The 20,341-nt window shown below is 40.6% G+C and overlaps 1 protein-coding gene across 1 annotated transcript; it reads right to left on the bottom strand.

Annotated features, from left to right (window-relative positions):
* Positions 1-5,960: 5,960 nt before the first annotated feature.
* Positions 5,961-16,495, bottom strand: fbxl16 (F-box and leucine-rich repeat protein 16). The gene is made up of 7 exons (XM_049743909.1): positions 16,071-16,495; positions 12,418-13,132; positions 11,528-11,770; positions 11,185-11,450; positions 9,882-9,966; positions 9,745-9,808; positions 5,961-9,276 (listed from the first exon to the last, which is right to left on the bottom strand). The coding sequence occupies exons 2-7, from the start codon at positions 13,123-13,125 to the stop codon at positions 9,128-9,130; spliced, it is 1,515 nt and encodes a 504-aa protein (XP_049599866.1). The 5' UTR covers positions 13,126-13,132; positions 16,071-16,495; the 3' UTR covers positions 5,961-9,127.
* Between the last annotated feature and the right edge of the window lie 3,846 nt (positions 16,496-20,341).

The following is a 20,341-nucleotide window of genomic DNA, read 5'->3' as shown; positions in this document are numbered from 1 at the left end:
CATTACAGAGTATGCTACATTTTATCAATAAGCAATGTTAAGTTTTAGTTGATCCCGGAAGCTAAATTGGACAAATAAAAAGAACAAAACACCCAAATCTGACCAGCCAAGCATATCAAAAAGGCAACGACGAACTGGGGCTATGCTATACAAAAATGAGGGCAGGAAATTTGGGTCTGTGGGCCAAAAGACAAAACCAGCCAGCAGTCTATAACCCCATTACTGCACTGGCGCTGGGATGTGCAGTGGCAATAACGTGGCTAAAGTTATTTTTGTGTGTGTGTGTGTGTGTGTGTGTGTGTGATTTTTTTGTGATGAAACACTTGGCCAGTTGTGTAAGGTCAAAACACCCTGAAACAAGCCAGACTCAATGGTCTCATCGTTTTTGATTCTGCTTAAAAAAGTTACACCGTGTTGATTTTTTTTCTCAATTTTTCATGTCATTATAATAAGTTAGAATAAAAAAAAAAAATAGACACAGAGAAAAGTTCAAGTGCCTCATGGCTGCACACGACAAACAACGCGCTTTATGTTTCTGTCGCTGTCGACCTCACCGAACTGGGAAATGTCGGGGAATCCCGATGTGTGACAGCTCTCCTATTGTTTTAAGATATGCAGCTTGGCCTTCCTATCTTTATCCGAGGCCCCTCCCCTTTTCCTCTCCTACCTGGTGCAAAGTCTCCATTGGTGTGATAAAATGAAGTAGATTCATTCTTTTGCCCAAAGTGAAGAAATCCAAACTGAACATTCCCATAAGTCTCTGCAGCTTGTATATTTTCTCTTCTTCCTTTTTCTTACACCTACCTCAGGAAATCTTGTGTCACCAGCCTGCGTGTGTGTGTGTGTGTGTCACTACCACACGTGTGAGGTTGTGCAAGTCTTCCCCTTTGCGTATGAGTGGCAGTCATTAAGAATGACCGTCCTTCTCCAAAATATCATGGAGGCTTCCTCTTTTCACTTTGTTCCTCAAACGTAACAATAATTGTGTAGGAATTTTTATTCCTCATTGAAAATACTCTTTTCGCCGCAATCGATTTGCCAAGTGTGAGGTTATCCGAGGTGAGAAAAACATACACCAGGGACTGCGGTGGATTCGACTCTCTTTATGTTCAAGTCTGTGTCATCCGTGCAAGATGGAGGCGGAGAAAGGAGAAAAAAAAGCCGTTGAATTATTAACAATACAGGCACATGCCTCGCTTGCTTCCTTTTTTTTTTTTCTTCTCTTGGCCTACATAGCGAGCAGCCGATGCAGGCTCACGAATAATCCTATTGACATCCAGTGTGTGTGCTTTTTTCTGGGAGTTTATGTCTCTCACTTGATGATAGGAACGTGGAATATAAATGAAAGTATCAACAGACGTACACAAATCACTGCTAATTATTCAGTTTGTCTGCATAACAACTTTGGAGATTTTATATATCCTACGTCCAACGAGTGGAAGGAAACGACAGCATGAACGATTAGAATGATGGAACGCCTCCATTCCGATCTTTACTGCTTGCTCGCGTTCAGTCTATCTGTATTTCTCGCAACCATCTCGCCCCCCCCACCCCTCTTTCCTCATTTCCCGGCTGTCGCTGCATCTCTCCATACCTCACCTTAACGAGTCTTCGTGAGGGACAGTAGCCTTTTAGTAGAAAGAGGAGTTAATAGCTTTGATGATGGCTGCAGATAATGTCTTTGGGCTAATGGCTTTAGCCGTGGCTGATGATAACCATGAAATAGCAGCATGCATGATGGATGGCTTACTGCTTTCACATGTGTGTTGTGGATCAAGAAAAGATCTTAGAACGTCCATCCAACCATCTGCCCATCCATCCATCCATCCATCCATCCATCCATCCATCCATCCATCCATCCATCCATCCATCCATCCATCCATCCATCCATCCATCCATCCATCCATCCATCCATCCATCCATCCATCCATCCATCCATCCATCCATCCATCCATCCATCCATCCAGACAAGAATCCGATACAAAGAATCCGATACAAAGAATCCGATACAAAGAACCCGATACAAAGAATCCTTCACACTGGCATTCACAGTCGCTGAGTGGAAAGTGAACCTACATGGAAGTCTAGCAAATGAAAACATAATGTATAAAATACTTTTTAAAAAGGACACAATAGGACAGGAAAAGTCTAGGGTGTTTACACAGGCGCCATCCTGCCCTTAGTACTAACTAAAAAGCAAGGAAATTGCCAGGTTGACTTTGTTCCCCATTCCATCGCGGCACAGTTCACACAAAAACAGCGGCACAGGAAAAAGGCAAATTGGTGAGTAGCTGAATTGCCGAAAGCTGATGTTGCTCTCTTGCACACTAGTCTATATTCTAAAAAAAGGAGATTTATTTTTTTCTTATTTGTCTTGTGTGGCCTTTTGTCCGAGGTGCCAATAAGCATAATGAAACTCCAACAAAAACAAAACATCTAAACTAGCTTCATCATTTGATAATACTTTTAGAAATATCTGCTTTCCACATTTAATTTTAATAGAAATTAATCGAAAATGTAATAGAGCTTGATGAATTTTGAAGAGAATAAAAACGAGAATTCAAATTGTGTGACCTGAGTGAGATAATAATACTGCTACAGTGTAATCAATCAAAATTGTGACACTATCATTTTTGTTGGCAAAACATTGCAGTATTATTATGATACTTCCAGGCTTGACTGATAGAGCCGACCGACGCACTCTGCGCTGACAAGTATGATAAGCCCAAAGAAACGGCTCCATTTCTGGAAGCAAGATTTATCTTCAAAGCTCCACAGCATATGAACATCTATTTATTCTACTCAGTCACAGCCCATTGCCTTCAAATCTTAAGCACCTCGATAACTTCAGCTACTCTCTCTCATCTCTTGTAATTGAAATAACGAGCATCTTTTTGGGGGGGGATTTTAAAAAATGATTGTCAACATATCGCTTCAAGGTTACATCAAAAGCCGGCGAGACGAACATGATTAGCCAAATTGCTTTTGCACCTCTGTAGGAAGGTCACGCAATGGCAAGGAGGAAGAGGAACTAGAGTGATGAAGAGTTAAGTGTCCCATAGAAGCAGAGCAACCATAGAGACAACCATTACGGTGACACCCAGTCATTAGCCAGCTCAGCTCTTTGCAGCTTTTAGTATTCACTCGGCATTAATCCCATACTTGTCATTCAGCAAGGATGACATCCTTATGAGCTATGCGTCACATATATAGTCCGCCATGTAGCAGCCATGACATCATTACCCCACTCACTCCTGCATTAAACGACATTCAATCTTTGCTAAGAAGGCCCCCCGATTCCTCCACCCCGAACACTACATCACACCTCAACGTCGCTGATCATAATTCAACTGCGCTCTAAATCATTTCTGGCTCTGTCTTATCTCCACCCCCGCTTCGCTGCGTCTTATTTTGGCTTGTCGTACTCTGCGTTTGAAAATAAGCGAGGGGGAAGATTTGAAACGTTTTGCTGGTGGGTTGTAAACACTCAGATATGGGGATTTAGTTGTCATGCACAATGAGGAGTGCTTTTATTTTTATTTTAGCAGTCAATTTATTTTATTTGCTAATATTTTGTGATTAAAATACACAATGTGTGTTTGCAAATGTCTTATTTAAAAAAAAACACAAATCTGCTTTCATAAAGAACTATAGAAATCACAATCAGAAGAAATAAAAATATTTTAGTTGTCATGCACAATGAGCAGTGTTTTTATTGACATTATGTGTTACATTTTTTTCTCTCCAATGACTAGTCAATTTGTTTTATTTGCTAATATTTAGTTATTAAAACACAATGTGGGTTTGCAAATGTCTTATTTAAAAAAAAACCACAAAACTGCTTTCATAAAGAACTATAAAAATCACAATCAGAAGAAATTAAAATATTTTACAATATTTTCTTAAAAATTGTCACTAAACAAGAACTCGATTAAAATACCAGCCGATTAATTTGACATTCATTTTGACACCTCCGAATTTCCTTGCTAGCATGTGACCACCAGTTGCTGAGGCCATGTTTGGCATGCTACTTCACCGAGCAAGACATTTTCCTCTGGACCACCTTTTTTAATTTTGTCCGACTTACTCTGTGCGTCTGTCTGTCCATCTGTCCTCCTAATCCACATGCAACTACTCACCCACTTCCTAATTCCCTGATCACATTCGGGCTTCTCAGCTGCACTAGACAGAGAGTCCATTTAGTTGGTGTGTGTGCATCTAAAACGCTCCTTCTGCATCCATTTTGAGAGGCGAGGTGTATTCAAGCGTGAAGGCTAGCTGTCAGTCCGGATTACATTCAGTTGCTGGGCACTGAGTGTGTGTCGTGGAACACAGTGTCGGTGCTGTTTATGAACAGATTAAAAAAAACCTTGTTGTTTTTTTTCATTAATCTCGCCATTGCCGTCTTAATGACGTGTGACGTTAACACACGTTACCTTGCAAGATTTAAAAATAAAGCAGTCACGCTTTACTCATTGGACACACACGCATGAACACACACACACACTCGGCACATGTTGCTGCCATCCTCACACTTCAACTTTTTCTTGTTTTGCAGTTCCGCTGCTCTCGCATGACCCGAGGTAACCCTCGCAGGAGGGTTGCATGCTCCATCTGCATCATATATTTGTGAGAAGCAGTTTTTTGCATTTTGTCCATTAATGTTTTATTGCACCCAAAAAAATAAATCATTCTGCTGCAACTACTACTGTTCATTTCAAAATTTCAAAATATATTGTGGGAGTTTGAAAGAAATGCCACAGTGTTATGAAAGTGCAGTGGAAGTTGACAGCGGGTCATAACTGAGAAGCGAAGGAGGCCGACACGAGGCTGGTGTGTAAACATTGCCACAGAGCTGCGGTGACGGGCTTCTCACACCAGCCACTTCCTCAACCTTCTCACGCTATGAGGCTCACTGTGCTGTCAGGATCACTCTGTGTGCAAACGAGCGTGTGTCTCTTGATGAGTGGCGGTCATGTTTTGGAGAAGGAGAAGCCATATGCTTTGGGATTCCTGCTCAACATACAAGTTGAGGACTAAGTGATGAAAAAAAAAATACACCATATATAAGTACATATATACAGCCATGGAAAAAAAACAAGGGAAAATTAATGTTTTTATCAACTACTTGGTCATATAAATAAATGAAAAATGTCTAGAAGCACAGTTATATATATATATATACATACCCACATTGTTTGTCCAATTTTTTAAATTTAATTGTTTTTTTGGAAAGCAGTCCAGGAATCAAATTGATTCACCTTCCTGAGTTGTTTTGCACAAAACATGGGTCAAATTAACCCAGTTTCCTAAGTGCAATTTGTGACCCAAATTGAGTTGTTTTTTCAACCCAGCAATCTTTAGGGCGTATATAAAATTAATGTAATTTAGACATTTAAAAACCTGTCCTCTACTGCCCTCTAGCGGTTAAGTCTAAGTACAGCCGTGTTACGTCACTTGATTTTAGAGAACCAGTTTTTGTTTTTTCCCCCTTGAGTTTAGTGTCATTTATTTTGTAATTCAGAAAGGTGGTGTAAGCTAATAGAGGCGTCAATGTCCCCTTCAAATTGGTGAAAAAATGATGATGGCTGTAGATTGTGTCCAAGACAATTTGTATATTTTATTTTTAGAGCTATTTGTATATTTTATTTTTAAAGCCATTTTGAAGCCATAGCTTAGCATGATTGCTGCTTCATGAGTACTTCAAGAAGCTTCAGCTACCTGTCACTATCTAAATAGGTAAGTCAACAAGTCCCCTTCCATTGGTGAACAATTATGATGGCTGTAGATTGTGTCTAAGAAATTTATTTTATTTTATTTTTAGAGCCATAGCATAGCATGATGGCTGCTTCTTGATAGAATGCTTCAGTACTTCAAGAAACTTCAGCTGCTTGTCAACTATGTCAAGAGGTAAGTTAACAATTAGCCAATATTACAAAAAAAGCTAAATACCAAGAAAGTACACACAATGCATTATTATTTTTATTATCAGTAAACGGTCTATATTTATTTGACTGTTGAAATTTGTGCCGTACAAGGGTTGTAACAAAATGGTGACAGATGTATACAAAGACTGTAGACAGCAGTAGAATTGACATTTACAGTTGTCTGTTTGTTTGAAAATGTTTCTTATCTAATGTACCGTGGTCTTCGATTTGAAATGCCTGACTGTACATATATATTTATGATATGTAAACTTGCACTTGAACCTATGGAAGCTCATTACAGACAATGTTGTGTCCAGGAATATGAACTGTACTACATTTGCTTGTATTTTTATGACATAAAAACAAAGGTTATATCATATACTTTATATATATTTACAATTCATGTTTAACCATTTTCTGCTAGGACTTATATATTATATTTAAATCTGTCACTCCCAGTCATTTGCTTATAAGACATGAGAAAATGACTTTTATCAATCTGATGATCAATCAATCTGATGAAAGTGTTTTGGTTGTGTGTATAGAATATGATAGACATATTAAGATTTAATCAAAATCATAACACCAAATAGATAAGAGTTATTAAAATCCTTTGATAAATGTCCTGTGATCCGAATGATGACATGATAAACACACTTCACAAATTAGTTCTGGTCAAGATTAAAACATTTTTTGTCATTAATAAGCTTCCATAGAATTCATTTTGCATGACCAAATCATAAATTTTGCCCTTAATTATTTAATAGTAGTATAGTGTAAACATTTGTTAGCCATAACAAAGGTAAATATGAGACACTTTTTTTTTTTTTCCTGCCACATTCAAGACAGTGATGACAGTGAATGTTAGCACTAGGTCAAATATTTATTTTACGGGTTGAAATGCCGGATGGGGAAATGAAATCTAAAACAGCAATCATCGCAAATTTGAAGCAATGTCTCTCAATAAATAAACCATATAGGTGAGACCCAAATTAATTTAAATAAATAGATAAATAAATATGTACAATGAACAGATGAAGGGACAGCCTTCTTGAAATATAGAAGCAGAGCAACTAAAAACATGCATCGTCCGCCCCTGTACAGTCCACGTATGAGGCAAAGCAGCAACGCATGGTGCTGCAGATTTATTTGGCACAACCTAACACTGACTTTTACTGAGCCAGTCCTTCCAGTTGGCAGTAAGCACGTCGGATGACACATTACAAGCAAAAAAAAAAGAAAAAAAAAAGTAGCAGTGTGGCTCACTGTCAGGCATCTTAAATCTTCTTGTAATATCAAACCAATGCTATAAAAATAAATATTCCCTTTGAAATGCTTTTATTTTCTAGGAACAATATTTTTCAGTCCGACAAATTACCAGATGCCTTTTAATGGTTTTCCTGGATTACCAACTTGTTGCATTGCAGCAGTTTTTCAAGGTACGTACTGTTTTTTGCTGATTTTTTTCTTTAATTCCACTCCCACTCGTGTTCTCAATAATGTTTAATTTGTAGAATATGAATTAAAGAGACAAAATCCACCCGTTTTTGTCTAATCACAGCTCACCAGTTTTCTGAAGCTAAGCCGTGATTGGTTGTGACCTGAGATGTCATTTTCACTCGACAGCAAGTGGCTTTTAAAACGTATTCAAATATTATGGTACTTTTCTTATTACATATTTAGTTTTTTGAGAGCAGGCTGGAACTATTTCTATTTTCCAATCTATTTTGGGGATTCATTGTGTGTTCACTCTTTGGTTGTGGTTTATCTGAACTCAGTCATTCACAATTTTTGATGCCAAACTATAACCTAAAAGGCATCTGTAAATTTGTCTTTAACTCTGGTTTAAGCTAATTTACTACATTTGTTTGTTTCAATGTTGTTTTATTATCTTGACCATGACTAGTTCTTAATATTTTCATGGATACACCTTAAGAGCATGTCGTCTTAAAATTTGCCGGGTAATTTGTGAGTGAGCCCGCTGACAGACCAGCACCCCAAAACAAATAAACAAAAAAAATCCTCCTCGACGGAGTTAATAAATACTGTATTGAAATCCCCTGACTTTACATAAAGTTATCTGACCCTGCGGGGGGGTCCACAATTCATGTTCACCTCTTGAAACACACACTTGCAAATAGAAAGACTAAACCATCAATGTGTTTCAACCACAATTTGAAGTGAAGTTCCAAAATTCAACATCCCTTCACTCCAGAAATAGTTTTGTCATCCGACTGAAACATTTCAAGGCAGCCAACAGCCTTGCAAGCGTGAAACCTTTCAAGGCAAAAAGCACTTAACCGTCAGTAAAATTTCTCCAGCAAAAAAGTAAAACTCTTTCTTCACTCTTCCACTGCTTCTCCGACTAACTTTTAAAGACACAAAAGCGATAGTGTACAACAGCGTCTGATCTAGAACTAGAATTTCACCGTTTTGCGGAAAAAGAAAAAGTGAGGAAATGTGAAACGAGTCAGTCGAGCGTGCAAGTCCAACAAAAATGACAAACGATGTAAACAGTTGTTTTGCAAATGTTTCATGAAAAAAAAGAGGTGGTGGTATCCCCCCCGAAAAAAAAAAAAAAAGGAACCTATGGAATCATGACACACACATCACACGCACAAAGAGGGAGGAAAAAAGAGAAGTTCCATCCGAGACGTCGGATTTCATCACCGGCTGGTTTGTGTCTGAACACTGAAGCTTGGAGGAGAAAAAAAAAATGACTATTTTACATCGTGATGAAAAAAAATCTGTTAGTACTCATGGTCTTGTTTCACTGACCACATACACTGTGTGAGTGTGGTTAAAGTGTATAATAAGCACATGTGTGAGTTCCACCAAAACAGGAACACAAAAAGTCCGTATTTGTGTTTTTCTAATACCACTTTGTCACAGCTGCAATCAGCTGCATCCAAGTTTATTGTCTGAAACCTCCTTCCGAAAAGAAATTGATGGCCAGACAAGACGTCATAGCAAGCCGCAGTATCTCCTTCGCCGAACGAACCCCATCCGCTCGTGGAGCACCCGGTTGTCTTCCCCTCCTGCCAAAACTCAATGGGGTGTGGAAGAAGATGGGCGGGTGGGGTGGAGGTGCCAGGAGATGAGGAGCAATGTTCTGTATCCTGGCTGGCATTTGACCAGAGTGAGGAAGAGTAACGAGGTGGAAGTATTGCGGTTGGTTGCCCAGGGTGGGATGGTGGGTTTTATTCGATAACCATGCAGCGCGGCAGGTGTTGCGAGTAGTAATTGAAGAGCTCGGCCGTGGCTCCCGGGCAGTTGGTCAGTTCCAGCTCCTCCAGATCCTGCAGCTGAATGAGGCCTGATAGGCCGGTGGTGGTCAGTAGGGGGCAACCTAGAGGAGGGACACTCATTGGTTTAAATCTGGCGACTTCAAATGCTCAACATTTGCCAGCTCACTTATTTTGTTAAGATGCACATTTTTGCTTAAAGTAGGCAAAAAGTAGTGCTTTGGTGCAATCACCTTTTTTGGGGTGTCAACAAATGTTCTCTATTCATGGTGGAGTTCAGTTTTGGTCCCTGGTGACTAGTGGAAGTTTACTTTATAATCAGCAGGAATATTTCCAAGATTATTATTTTTTATTGCTTAAAAGTGGCCGCTAGGTGGCGGTGTGGGTACGGTGTTTTTAATAGTGGTCATTGTGTGCCATTCATAAATTCCAAACGTCATATGGGACCACCATGAACTGATGACGCAGCTATGTATCTTATCCATCATCCAAACTGACAGTTCATTCATAATTCACATATCTTCCCAGAAATATCAGATCATATTCAAACCAGAACTCGGAACAAAGCATACCTGCTAGAGAGAGTAGACGAAGGCTCCTCATTCCAAACAAATGCTGCAGACCAAAATCCTGCACCTGAGTGTGTCACACACAAAAATTGCATGGGATAATGAACAGTAACTCAAATGTTGTGTGTATATTTTGTTACCTGACAACACCAGCGCAGATAGAGGCTCCGCAATGATGACATTGTGGACAAATATCCCAGACCTGTGTCGGTGATCCGTACACACCTAAAAAGAAAGCACATTCCATTTCAATTTATTATGCACAAAAATTAAATCAAAACAATTCATTTGTGGTTAGATCTTATGGCTCAATCTGCTTGGGTAAAAGTAATTCAATCTGCTCAAAATTCACAGCTAGGAAAACAACCCAGAATCCCGTTGTATTTGAAGACTCCAAATGTGATCGTGAATGGTTGTTTGTCTACAATTAGCTGGTGAACAGTCCAAGCGTGTACGAGGCCTCTCACCCAAAGTCCGATTGTATAGGCTTCAGCTCACCCGTGGCCCAAATGAGGTCAAGCCGTATAGAAATGGGACAGATGGTTAGATGTTTACAACTTGCAGTTTTGCTTTCCCTTTTGTTCAAACCGAATCGCCAGATAATGTTCCATAAATGTTCGATTTATCCACGGAATGTACATTTGATGAGTCTAGCCTTTTTCAGCGGGGCTCAGCAGAATACCGACGGCACCAGTACAAAGCTCTGCTCTCACTGGGATATTTTGCCCTTCATCCACTTCCCGGCTCCAGCGCTGTGTGTTATAATGACAAGAATCTGTAGGGACTATTGTGGTGTTATATTGTCCTCTTTGTGTGTGTGCGTGTGTCTACTATCTACTGGAAGTATGAGTAAGTCACTCATTTATAAAAGGCCATTGGGCCGGACATAATGCATAATAGTTTCTACATATATTAATTAGTCACCCATGTAAACAAAATAAAACGAGGAGTGGGAAAGCTTTTACTATTTCAATTTTCAATTTCAATATATTGCGACTAAAATGCTTTATAAGAAGACTTTCAATATAAAAGTAGTTTCTTGCCTATTGTTGCCATGACAATCGTGATAATAAATGTAGCTAAGTAGATGCAAAGTAAAATGGGTTGTTTTCTTGAAATTAATATTTCTGGCATCGCTGGGCTGAAGAAAAAACCCCCCGCTGTGCAATAAATGTCCGCCTACTTGCATGTCACATGGAACGAAAAAAAAAATATTCAAGAAATGCCGATTATTACAGTGGGAGGATGAAAAAGTGTTTGCAATGTATCGTGTCAGGTTGAATTATTTTTTTTGTTTAATTTATTGGCTAATCACCCAGGGATATGTTTTGTCGTTGGATCTCAATATTTACATAACTAATCAATTCAAGTCAAATATTAGAAATATGACTGTAAATTGTAACATTGACGCATTTTTCGTCACTACAAATCACCCACACTGACCTGTCAAGGACTAGTTCCTCCAATTTATGCAAGTCACAAGCAATGTACTCCAGGGCCATGTCAGTGATTCGGGGGCACCATGACAAGTCCAAGCTGCGGAGCTTCCGCAGGTTCTCCGCCACTAGCTCCACACCGTCGTCAGTGATTTTGGAGCAGCCGGAAAGGCTGAGTGCCGTCAAGTTGGGTAGGCTGTGCACCATATTTACCACGCCGTGATTGGTGATCTCCCAACACGAGTGAAGCCGCAGAGTGTGGGTGGTGTAGCCCTACACAAGCGAGGAGATGCTGGTTAGATCATGAAATTATTATGGGAGAATTTTAGGGTGTCAATTTTCAACCCCACCTGTTTGGCAGTGAAGTAGGCCATGGCTGTGTCAGTCACATGATAGGCCTGCAGGCTCAGCTCCGATAGGTTGGGTAGGAGCTGTGAGATGGCAGCGATGGCGTCATCCGCGACGTTGATGCAGTCGCTGACACTGAGTGATGTTAAGCGGGCGTTTAGACTGGACCACAGGCCAGCTTCCGTGAAGTCGTTGCACCCTGACAGCTCCAGATGCATCAGACCCTGCATCTGCTCCAACATCACCTGCGATACAAATGACGCATATAATTGGGATGCAATATAAAAGTTTTTAAAGATGCTGTAAATATACTCGGTTAGTGTCTGTTTAAGGCACGATCAATCGGTAATGCAAAAACAGCAAAGTCCATACACGCTATGTAAACTGTAGATCATGCAGGCAACAGTTCCAGCGTTCACCATGGCAACCATCCACTCATCCCAGAATAGCCTAGCAGCTATGAAAAGCCATGTGTGAAAGATTCAGAAGCTTCTGTTCATGGCCATGGAATTATTTTATTATTATGTCAGTTTGTGCTAGCTTGTTATTTGGACTTAATGAATTTTATGTGCAGGTGTTTTTGCCACTTACCACTAATGTATTATTTCTGAGAAATGCACTGATTTGTTCTGGACAAATCAATAAAAGTATTAATTTGTGACATTTTGATGTCAAGGAACTACGTTGAAGCGACTTGAGAAATTTCATTTCGACTAATTAGTGCTTTACTGCCGTATTGTAGAATCTTGGAGTGAGGTGAAATGTTCCTTGCATAATCTTGTGACATTTATGGACAAATCTAAAAACTTTTGAGGGTGCCAATTGATTGATTTTAAAACACTGTACTTTTCAAATCAGACAAATTGTGATTCTCAAAGCCAGAATGACTCACCTCTAATCCCGCGTCGGTGATGGTGGACCTCTTGAGGCTGACTGAACGTACACCCTTCTTGGAGAGGGGGTAGTTGTCGATGAACTCACAAATGTCCAGGTCTGACACACCCACTAAGCAAAAAGACTGGAATCCACGTAGGGCGAAGGCCTGAAGACTGACAAACTCCTTGTCTCCGTTGGGCAACAGGGTATAAAGCTCCTTGGCGTGCAATATGGGTGTGACGCCTTCCCAGAACTTGGGCTGATACAGCACCTTACGCCATGTCTTGCATACCTGCGCCAGCACGCACTTTTCAGCTGTGGTGAAGTACCAGAGTAGTCGATTTAACAGCTTCTCATCCAAGACAAGCTGGCGCTCCAGCAGGATGGGTTTGGGTAGAGTGAGCGGGGGGAGTTGGCGGAGGGACGACTTGAGACCTACGAGCTGCTTCCCGGGTTCCAGGTCGCAACCGAGAATGGAGGCCGCTGAATGCGGCATGACCGTGTTGTCCAAGTGGTGGTGATGGTGGTAGGGGTGGGAGGATGGTGGAGGAGGCAGTATGGAGGGAACCGAGGAGGACTGGCACAGCCGGTTCTTGGCAGCAGGGGTGCCCTTGGTGATACTGGCACTGCCCAGACCGTTGGGCTGGCTGGGGGGCAGCTTCACCATGCCGTTGCGAGTCACGCAGGGAGACTTCAGCTCACTGGGGGTGGACATGTTCAACATTGGGAACCTGGGGAGAAAGGCACAGATGGGATATTAAAATCAGACAAAACTAGAATAGCACCTAGTGGTCGGGATGCACAGAAAATTTGAGCACTGGAAATTTTAGGACAAAAATGGCTCAAAAGGTTTGGTTGTTGGTCAAAATCTGTGATTTATTTTTAATTTTTTAAAATTTATTTATTTATTTAAAGTTTTTGTGTTTTTCAGCCTTAGTATACTCATTTTCAATTTTTATTTAATCCCAGGGTTATTATAAAAATCGCCTCATCAAAATCTGACTTTTCCTATTCAACAACACGGAACTGTATTAGAATATCATCAACACTGATTTATTCCAAATATCTTCACAGTTACTTTGAATATGTTTCTGGGCGTGTGATGGATGCCATGTTAACATGACAACACCTGAGAGTGTTAAATGATCCATGGCCTCATCTTGCCTGTTGTCTCTGATGCCGCCCGCCCGCCACTGTGTCAGCAAGAGCAGCAGCAGCAGCAGCAGCAGCCGATCAGTTATGTAAGAGCCAGGCTTTAGGGCTTCACACACAACAGCATCACTCAGCCCTATTCTGCCACAATAACCGAGTCTGCATAAACACATGCTACTTGTACATGTCTAAATTCACGCTATCGATTCCTTAACATGAGCCCTTTTCGACCTTTTAAGAAATCTCTTAGCAGATGGAGCCTTGCTCTATCTCAGCTGCAGCATCACCACGTTCCTCCATTACATAATACAACAATTCTTTCTGCTAGACCGACTACAGTCAGCACTATGTAAAATGAACTGCCATCACAAATGTCACATTATGAAAATAGCTATAATTCAATGTACACCTAAAAAAAAAAAAATTGCTTTATTATTTAAATTGATGTGCTTCATAAATTTTGATTAAATGTAATTTAGTCTAAGAATGTCAAAAGTAGTTTTTCAGCATGGAAAAAAAAACTTTGGCTACGTTGCACTTTAGAATGAGGCAACAGGTTTGTCTCCCCTGATGAATCACTCTGGCCGCGCTCGACACTATCACCATGTTTATCCCATCGAGAACGGAGTTACCTAAACAACTCTTCCTTTCCAGCTCAGTGGCACTGCCAGTGATGTGTGCTTGGTTCCCTGCAAAAGGGTCTCAGTCAGTTAAGAGGACAAGTCAACCCAGGCTGTGAAGTGGAACTGTATGAATAACTCATTTTCCATCTCGCTTCCATGATTCAGCCAGCCAAATTCAGCACCTCTATAATCAACATTTCTGTCCGTGTTATTCATCGAGCGCCAAGATCTAATCATCAGATCACATGATTCATTTTTCATCGGATCCAGAGAATCCTAAAATATAAATTTGGGTCATAATGTAAACTGGGAATAGAAGAACATTGTATCCTCATTGTTTTTCATGACGTCCATGGAACTCTTAAATATATGGAAACGTGGAAATTGCCTCCTATCACCAACGATTTATAATCTCAGTCAGATTGTACAGTCTCGGCAAATTGTAAACAAACGTATGATTGGATTTCCCCTCTGTAAAACACAGCCATCTATTAAACCTTATATTCCTACTGCGGCCATTCATCTGTGTAAAGCGATAATATAAAACGTGTAAAAATATGCGATGCCCAGTAATGAACGGAGCTGAAGAAAATGTGCAAAGCTTGTGTAGTTATACAAAGTCAATACAGTCACTCTCACAGCAGCCTCTCTGCTTGTGTAATCACATTAAAAATACAGTAAACAGTCATGGAGCCTTGATGCACTGCATTTGAAGAAAACATTTACAGTTAACACAATTTCATTTGAAATCATTTCCTGAATCCTAAACAACTTTAGCCGTCCATGCATCCATCCATGATGGAATACAAATATGAATAAATTTGAAAGTGCATATTTCGTTTTGCTCCTAAGAAGGTTGACTTCCTTCCTGCAGCAGGAACATGGCATAATGCTCATTGATCCACCCGAAAGGGGATACTGGACATGAAGCAACACATGCTTGCTAATCTTCTTTCTTATAGGCCAGAAACCATTGATTGAAAATCAAGTTCAAAATATCCTGTATCACAAATAGACATTATGCTTTTACAATATATAGTATTCTTCACTGATCATTTGTGTTTTATCAATATTGTAGATAATTCACAGTGATTTGCAAAAAAAAATGTGTGTAAAAATATCAAATAAATTGCATTGAAAATTTAGTGTAGGTGGCTACAAGGAATTTGCATCCCAACCGAGCACAGTAGGAGGACATTAATTAGACAGTGGCTACACACTACTTTGTTGATGTCAACAAAAGCTGATTACACCTTTTGACTGCAGCTAGCCTTTAATGCAAAGTTACTCTTGTTGACTAGTCCTCCAGGCTTTAATGAGGGATTTAGAAGGATTTAGACTTGATGAGTGGATCTAATGCTGATAATGCTATTCAAGTGCATCCCTCGACATGGTCAGGCATGGTCTATCCATCAGTTCTTATATGGCCGGATTGTCCAATACTGTAAATGACTGTAAATATCCAACATGTTGTTTCTTAGCTAACAGAACCATCCACTGAATATGGATGCTCGCCCAAAAACCAGTCAATCAAAACTGGAAAGCACATTGCACAAAATGACAACCAAACGCAGTTACGTCACTCACAGACGCTGACGTCACTGTGTTCGTTAATAAGCCGCAGCTCGATGCGGCTGATCACCTTCGTCTCCCCGAGACGCACAAAGAGGCTGGACCACCTAGTACCGTGCACCGAACTGTCCCCGTTCCGTTCCCTAGACCCTTGCGCGCTCTCATCCATCTTTGGGGGGAGCGGGAGGACCGCAGTGTGGAGCGTGGATGCTGCTGCTGCTGCTGCTGCTGCTATCAGCAAGCGCAGCTTCACCCATCACGGCCAGTGCGGCCGCACGCACGCACGCACACCCGCCACTGTGCATCCACAATCCCCGCTTACCTCTCAAATGGCAATTCATTCAGTCGTCTTTTAATCCATTTTCCCCACGCTTCCACTCGATGACGTTTCTCCTGGTAAATCGGCGAAACAAATGATGATCAGGAGGCCGCCCTGCCCGCTATTTCCTATCGTGAGGCCAGCAATGCACCCACGGATCCCATAGAAACGACGAAGGAGCAGCCGGCTGGTCCAAATACAAAGCGCGTTCACACGCAGGTGGAGAAGCGATGAGAATCCTTTTTCCCTCTCCGACGCGATTGAAGGTGAACCACGGGGGCGCCTGTGTTGTGTTTTCGATCGTCCTCCGGCACAACACTAGCAGCGCTCGCGTAATTTCTCCCCCAAACACACGCACGCATGCACATGCACGCACACGCGCAGAGCGGCACGGCTCCGTGTCATTTAAAGAGATAGGATGGGGCAGTTGTGGCCAGAGCCTCTCCCTCTCCTGCTTCTTATGTAACCCGAGAAGCAGCTTCTGGTGAGTGCAGACACTTGAAAACTGCCAATGAAATACAGGTAAGGTCTCACGAGACCTGTGGGGAAACCTGTGGGTGCAGACGTTATGCGTCTGAATTGCCTTATGCCACTTCAAGATAAAAAGATGGCACCACACTACCATTTTTATTGTGTTGAACTAAAAGTCAAAAACAGGAAGTAAATAACTCATAACCTCTTTCAGGATTGAAAGTTTACGTTGAAAATCAATTGCAAAAGCAGAAGTGCTTTTTTTAATAGACCTGCCTGCTGACCAATGGATTCAAAGCAAGGCAATAAAAATCATCATTTTTGCTACGCGGTGTTGGAGGATACACAGATGCATTGACAAATAAAAAGAAAGGAAAACAGAAACAAAAATGCTAATTCAACCAACCAACAAAAACATCACCTCCTTGATCTTGGAGGTAAGCAAACAAACCCACGCAGAAAATGACAATCCCTAACCTCATAATTATCCTAAATAATTGCCAATTGATAATGAAAATATTCAAGTATGATGTCATTTTTGGCAATAAACATGCAAATCCTTACAAAATCCTATAAAGACGACCTTTTCCAATGTCATCAAAAAGAAAAATCGATAAAGCGAAGCTTTACAAGTGTGTTTATACAAGGCCGCATCCAAGCCTTCTTATAAATCTGTGCATGTCCTGTGTCCTTTTATGGGCATCACCTTGTTGAGGAAGTGATGCCACAGTTCACCCTCCTCTGCTTGTTTTGTATCTGCATTTTCTCTTTCTCTCCTTCATTCTCCTTCTTCCCTCCCCTTTGGTTTTCTCTCCGAGTCCAAGACGAGGGCTAAGAGGGAGCTGCTGTGAGTTTCTATTTATAGAGCGCTACCCGCCCCGCTCAGCCTCCCACCCTCTTCGACACAAAGAGATACACCCACACAGACTCGCACAAAGCACCCATGGAATGGACAAAACACACACACACACACACACACACTGAAACAGCAAGTGAATTCATGCATTCACAGTGTAAATACAGAAGCACAGTGTGCACTCTTGATGTAACGCAGGCAGAAAATGTCAAGTGCAACGCAAAGCCAAATAAAAAGCCGGCGTACGCTCGACGTACCTCACATACTATGGCATCAATAATGCAGGGATTTTGGGAGGAGGAAAGGGAACACTCCCTGTAATGGATATGGGGGTGGAGGCTTGTGTGCACTAGATATTACTCATGCTGTGGGCATAAATCTGTTTACAAAGTCACATTGGGAAAGATTGTGTCCCTTTTGGTGACAGGAAGCACAAATCATTCCGTTTAATGAACACTTTTTAGTTTGACCACAAGGGTAAGCAAGGATGGGACAAAACGGTGTGAAATGGTAAAAATGCACACAATGCTGCTGTGATTTACAAAATAATCACAATTTTTTTTTTTTTTCAGGCAAGGAATAAATTGCAGAAAACCCATTAGGGAAAAATGCATGGAAGAATACTTGACAAGGAATCATCAGTATCATCATGAATCACATGATACGCTAAATACTTGTTTTGAGAGTATTAAATAAAATGCTACAGGTAAGATTCCTCAGGTCCCGCCAGCAACAACAACAGCTTCACTTTGCTCATTGATACCCAGCTGGAGGGAGGAAAGATCCACATGGCAAGGAGACTAGGCAAACCCAAATACATGTACGTTGAAACATTTCTACAGCTGCTCTGATTTTATCAAATATGTGATTTAGTCATTTGCATGTAACTTTTATTTGCCGTTCACAAACATGCTTGTTTACCTTCCTTTAGGCAATTTGCAAAGTCGCATATTCAATCAACCGTGATTAGTACTCCTTCTTGATTTATGTGTGCAAAAACGGACGCAAATATCTTTGCCTAAGCAACCAGATCTGAAATGTGTCCTGCTGCACGTGTCAAATTCATTTTCGGCTTTCCGAGAGGTCATTTATTGATGTGGAGTACCTTCTTGTACATGGTCTCCCTCTAGTGGTGCGTGAAAGAATCACTGAATTCAATGTTCATAATGTGCAAGTTATAGCTTTCTGAGCGTGCATTATGTATGCGCAGAATGAATGTTATGTTGCATTAGAATGTGCAACGTGACCTTCGTTGAATGCGTTGTTGACCCTCCGATTTAACCTTTGATTTGCATGTCAGACGCTAAATGCTCCGGGTCAGACCTCTCAGCTCAAGCCATAAAAAGGCTCGTTCTGTTGTCAGCATGCATCTCATGGCAGAAGCGGTGACATCATACTGGAAAATGATAGACTACATCACGATGCTAAAAACATTGGGTTGAATAAGGATGTCATGCCGCGGAGATGAAGACGGCATTCTGCATCACAATGCTCTCTGGCATGCAAAATTTCTCATTTGAATCATGATTCAAAGTGCACAAAGATGAATGAATGAATGAAAAGCGATACACTGGCACATGTGCACTCATAGGAAGAGCACGCACTGCGGTGAAGATGACTCAGCCACTAGGGTTGCCATGGAAACACACCCTCTTTGCAATCAGTCTCTAAGTAACTGTGCCGTTGCCGAGGACTGGAATTGTACGTGTGTGCATGTGACACATTCAGTTATGAATACCGTTAGGCCTACTGATACAGACTAAAGAGATAGTCCATTCATATATCTATGTGTGTGTGTCTGTATATATATATATACATATACACAAATATATTGCAATCTCATATATTAGTATAGTAGTATAGTATATTGGTGTGGGCAGGTCAGTCTTGCAGAATTAATTTCAAGGTTTTAAAAAACTGCATGTTGAAGGAAAATAAATTTGGTTCGATACACTGAAAAAAAATAACGTTAAATAAATTAAAGTATTCCATACACCTAATGTTGTGTCATTTAAAAAAAATACATTTGTAAAGGACATTTTTAGAATACGGCAGAGTATCCACACAAGCATGAGGAGAACATGCAAAATCCACACAGGATGACCGAAGCTTGGATTTGAACTTTTTTTTTTTAATTGAGTAAAACTTATTGAGAGGCATACCTAAAATGTTTTCACTTTACGACACAAAATATGAGACATAGCTCTTGGTGTAGTTTCCATGTTGCGGCATCTTTTTCAAACAACTAAATCCTAACTTTTCTCTCCCACATTCCTATGCCTTTATCCCCCTTGCTCTTTCCAGTTATGTTTTCATTGTGCTACGCTACCAAGCTAAGCTAACAGACACACCTAAAGTAGCAAGCCTGTCCTGTCCTCCACACAGTGATCAGTGTGTTTGGATGGATTGACGTCAGGGCTGACGCACGGCCGCTTTGAATGTCCGGCGCCATCAAAGGCCTGTATGCTAGGCCTTGAACAGAGTTATTATTGGCCAGCAGATGGATTGACACACAAAAAGAATAGGATGAATGAACTTCAGAATACATAATGAAGATATTGTTTGTTCTATGAGAATTGCATAGCAGAGTGAAGTCTAACTATTCATGGGGGTTAGTGACCTACGCAAATTGCAAAAATTCCCAAACTTGTGCGCCTTGTACATTTCCCCCATTCCCAAATATGTTTATGATTTCTAAAATTAACAATTTAAACCATAGGAGTCATTTTAAACTTTTAATTACAATAACAGTAAAGACATAGCCCACTGAATTTCCTTTGTTAAGTTAAGTTTACTGATATCAAAGTCAAAGTCTGCTTTATTGTCAATAACTATATAAACTAGTGGCGTTTATTATGATTCAGGAGGTAATAATTGTTCTGTTTGTAAAGTTTTCAGTAGTTTCCATGCAAAAAAAAAAATATATATATATATATATATGTATTTC

The sequence above is a fragment of the Syngnathus scovelli genome, chromosome 16 (assembly GCF_024217435.2).
Source record: "Syngnathus scovelli strain Florida chromosome 16, RoL_Ssco_1.2, whole genome shotgun sequence".
NCBI lineage: Eukaryota > Metazoa > Chordata > Actinopteri > Syngnathiformes > Syngnathidae > Syngnathus > Syngnathus scovelli.
This window is presented reverse-complemented; position numbering and strand designations above follow the sequence as displayed.